This window comes from Medicago truncatula, chromosome 7 (assembly GCF_003473485.1).
Source record: "Medicago truncatula cultivar Jemalong A17 chromosome 7, MtrunA17r5.0-ANR, whole genome shotgun sequence".
NCBI classification, from domain to species: domain Eukaryota; kingdom Viridiplantae; phylum Streptophyta; class Magnoliopsida; order Fabales; family Fabaceae; genus Medicago; species Medicago truncatula.
In genome coordinates, this window is record NC_053048.1 from 29,816,827 (window position 1) to 29,819,570 (window position 2,744).

Sequence of the window (2,744 nt, forward strand, 5' to 3'; positions counted from 1 at the left end):
GATACTTGTAAGTTGACGACATGGTGTTGGTATCTAGGAAAGTTAGCAAAATATCCGTGTAATTTTTATGCCAATGGTGTAAAAAAAGGCATATTTCCTAACACATACTATATTGTTAGGAAATGTGTAAGTCGTGGCTCCAAGCACCTCAAGTTACAAATGTGTAAAAAAAAAAAAAAAAATATTTCCCAACACAGATTATAGTGTAATGAACGATACCAAGTCATATAAATACTCAAATATTCTGGAAAAATGTTGAGATGGAAAAACAAAGCAAACCCATATATGTCCTTCAAGTTAAAATCTAAGCAAAACATAAAAGATCTTAAAGCCATAATTCTAGTATTGGAATAACAGAAAATAGTAAAATCTAAGACGCTGTCCAATGCAGTTAAAATTTCTCCCCCTCAATGTTGGTTAATAAGTGACGAAGACCATTTGTTAGAGCAGATGATGACGACAAAGATGCCTTTAATATGCTCAGACACTGCAACAACACCGGAATATATAGTTAGCAGTAAATACATTCAATCAATATAACACATAAAATAACACGAAACATAGATTTATGAATAGATTATGTTCTTTCTTACCTCCTTAATGCCAATGGTGACGAGCTTTTCCTTCATATCATCAAGAGGAATTTTGAAGTGGTTGATTAAATGTAAAATAGAAAATGTAGAAGATGGTGCAATGATCAAGTCATCTGTTACCATATATATTCTTAGTCCATCTCCCTTGATATAACCATCATCATTTCCTTTAGGTGATTTGGGATGACTACAAACTAGGTTCAGTTGCCCAACATTTTTCTCATAACTGCCATATTCACGACTCCTATCTTCATCGCTAACGAAAAATTGATTATGAACAACACTATCCTGAAAAGTTTGAAACTTATTATAGTAACAATAATGCTTCACACGAGGCTCTTGAATAGGTAATATCTGCATGTTTAATTTGAAGTGAGGTGCCAAATGTGGATCAACAAGTCTTTTCTTTGCTTCTCTTGTCAAATATGTGTTTTCATGCAAATCGGCTACGCTCTTGTACAAACCATCAATGTTACCCATAGAACAGTTCCCTCCTAATATACGAACGACTCCTCCTAATGGAAATGTGAGATAACTTACAAGTAAGTCTGCAAAATCTTTTTCTCCTTGAGCATACAATATCTTGCCATCTGATTTTCTATAAACTAGCTTCAATCTGATTTTGATATTACTACTGTTTGCGACATTACAGGAGAAAACACTTGGACTCTGGATCAATGGTTTCTTTTCTAGAAAGAAATCTGTCAGAGTTGACTTGGAAAGCAAAGCACACTTTAAAAGATCGAGTACCTGTACATAATACTAATATTTCAAAAATGAATTGATGACAAAATTTAAAAAGCGATGTATTGTAAAGCAAGAAACAAATAAGCGAACACAACTATAAAATATAACCTTTTCTTTAGTGACGTTGAGAGTCATTTGATTTACTGAACTTATGTCTTTTATTCCATAATTCTGAAGCATACTAAGGCCGGTGAATTCCACTGAGTTCGGCTTGACAATAAGATCATCAGAAATAACAAAAGTAACACCTTCTTTGACAAATCCTTTCCCAAAATGTTTTAAAAAAATTGAACGACTCAAAGGTTTTCCATCCATACAGTTTTTGTTTGTTGAATTGTAGAAATAACCATTGTTGATGCAGAAACAATCAAACCTGAAACATAAGAGGTACTTTGTAGGCTGAGTGTCATCAATGTTAAGTTTAAGATTGGTGCAATAATCTTCAGAAGAGTTCTTTGGGTGTAATATCATTTCTTTGCTTGTCTCAGTCTGCATACACTCTTCGTCGAGATCTACCACACTTTGATAAAATGAGTTCAAACAACCTATGGTAACAGGTCCAATGTTTGAGTCCTTCTGTACAAGTCTTGCAATGGTTCCTAACGGCAATGTCAAGAAACTAAATAGAACATCGACAAAGTCTTTCCCAGCCTCAGCAAATAAGACTTTGTTGGTTTCTTTTTTCACCAGAAGTTTCAATCGCACTCGCCTCTCTGTTGGAGCAGTAGCAGCCATGGTAGAAACTAGCAAACAATTTTATAATGCAAATTAATATATTAAAACAAGCGAACTACATGAGGCAATTCACCCCAAACAAAAGAAGAAAAAAGGCCAATAAAGTAGGCTACGCCTACAACCAACAAAAACAAAAATAAAAGAACATAACATCTACAAAGAGACCTCTATAACATATTTTAGAGGGTTGAGTTGTTCAATTGGTTTGAGGTATGAGATAAGAATTAAGAATTTAGATGTCCTGGGTTCAAACTCAGACAAAGGAGTAAATATTAATCTAAAAACTAAATACTAACATATGTCGTTCAAAAAAACAAAATACAAAGAAACCATCCAAAATAAACAATGGAAGCAATAGAAACAACAACTATCATATTCGTACATCTTTATTTTTCATACACTCATTCAACAATTGATTTTCTCCATTCATCAAATCGCTAACATATCATGTCTATCACATCACTCTCAAGGTGTAGAATGAATATCGGATGTCTATTAAATTATTTCTTAAAAACAAATACAAGGGGAAAACACTCGCAAATCAAACCAAAAACAAAACTTTAGAAGGGTTTAGCACGGTACAAGATAAAATGCACTTAAAGCCTACGGGTAATGGGTGAAATATTTTGTTCAATAGAAAAACAAAAGAAAATGTGTTTTAATTAAATC

General features: G+C 33.2%; 1 protein-coding gene across 1 annotated transcript; it reads right to left on the reverse strand.

Moving 5' to 3' along the window:
- Positions 1–391: 391 nt before the first annotated feature.
- LOC25498608 (uncharacterized) lies at positions 392–2,075 on the reverse strand. The gene is made up of 3 exons (XM_013593539.1): positions 1,449–2,075; positions 594–1,343; positions 392–487 (listed from the first exon to the last, which is right to left on the reverse strand). The coding sequence occupies exons 1-3, from the start codon at positions 2,073–2,075 to the stop codon at positions 392–394; spliced, it is 1,473 nt and encodes a 490-aa protein (XP_013448993.1).
- Positions 2,076–2,744: the final 669 nt, after the last annotated feature.

What these genes read in the sequence shown, in the direction of transcription:
- LOC25498608 (XM_013593539.1), bottom strand. Translation starts at nt 2,075, where the DNA reads ATGGCTGCTACTGCTCCAACAGAGAGGCGAGTGCGATTGAAACTTCTG. An exon ending in TCAACGTCACTAAAGAAAAG is followed by an intron (nt 1,344 to 1,448) that starts GTTATATTTTAT and finishes TATTATGTACAG; the next exon opens with GTACTCGATCTTTTAAAGTG. An exon ending in TCACCATTGGCATTAAGGAG is followed by an intron (nt 488 to 593) that starts GTAAGAAAGAAC and finishes GTGTTGTTGCAG; the next exon opens with TGTCTGAGCATATTAAAGGC.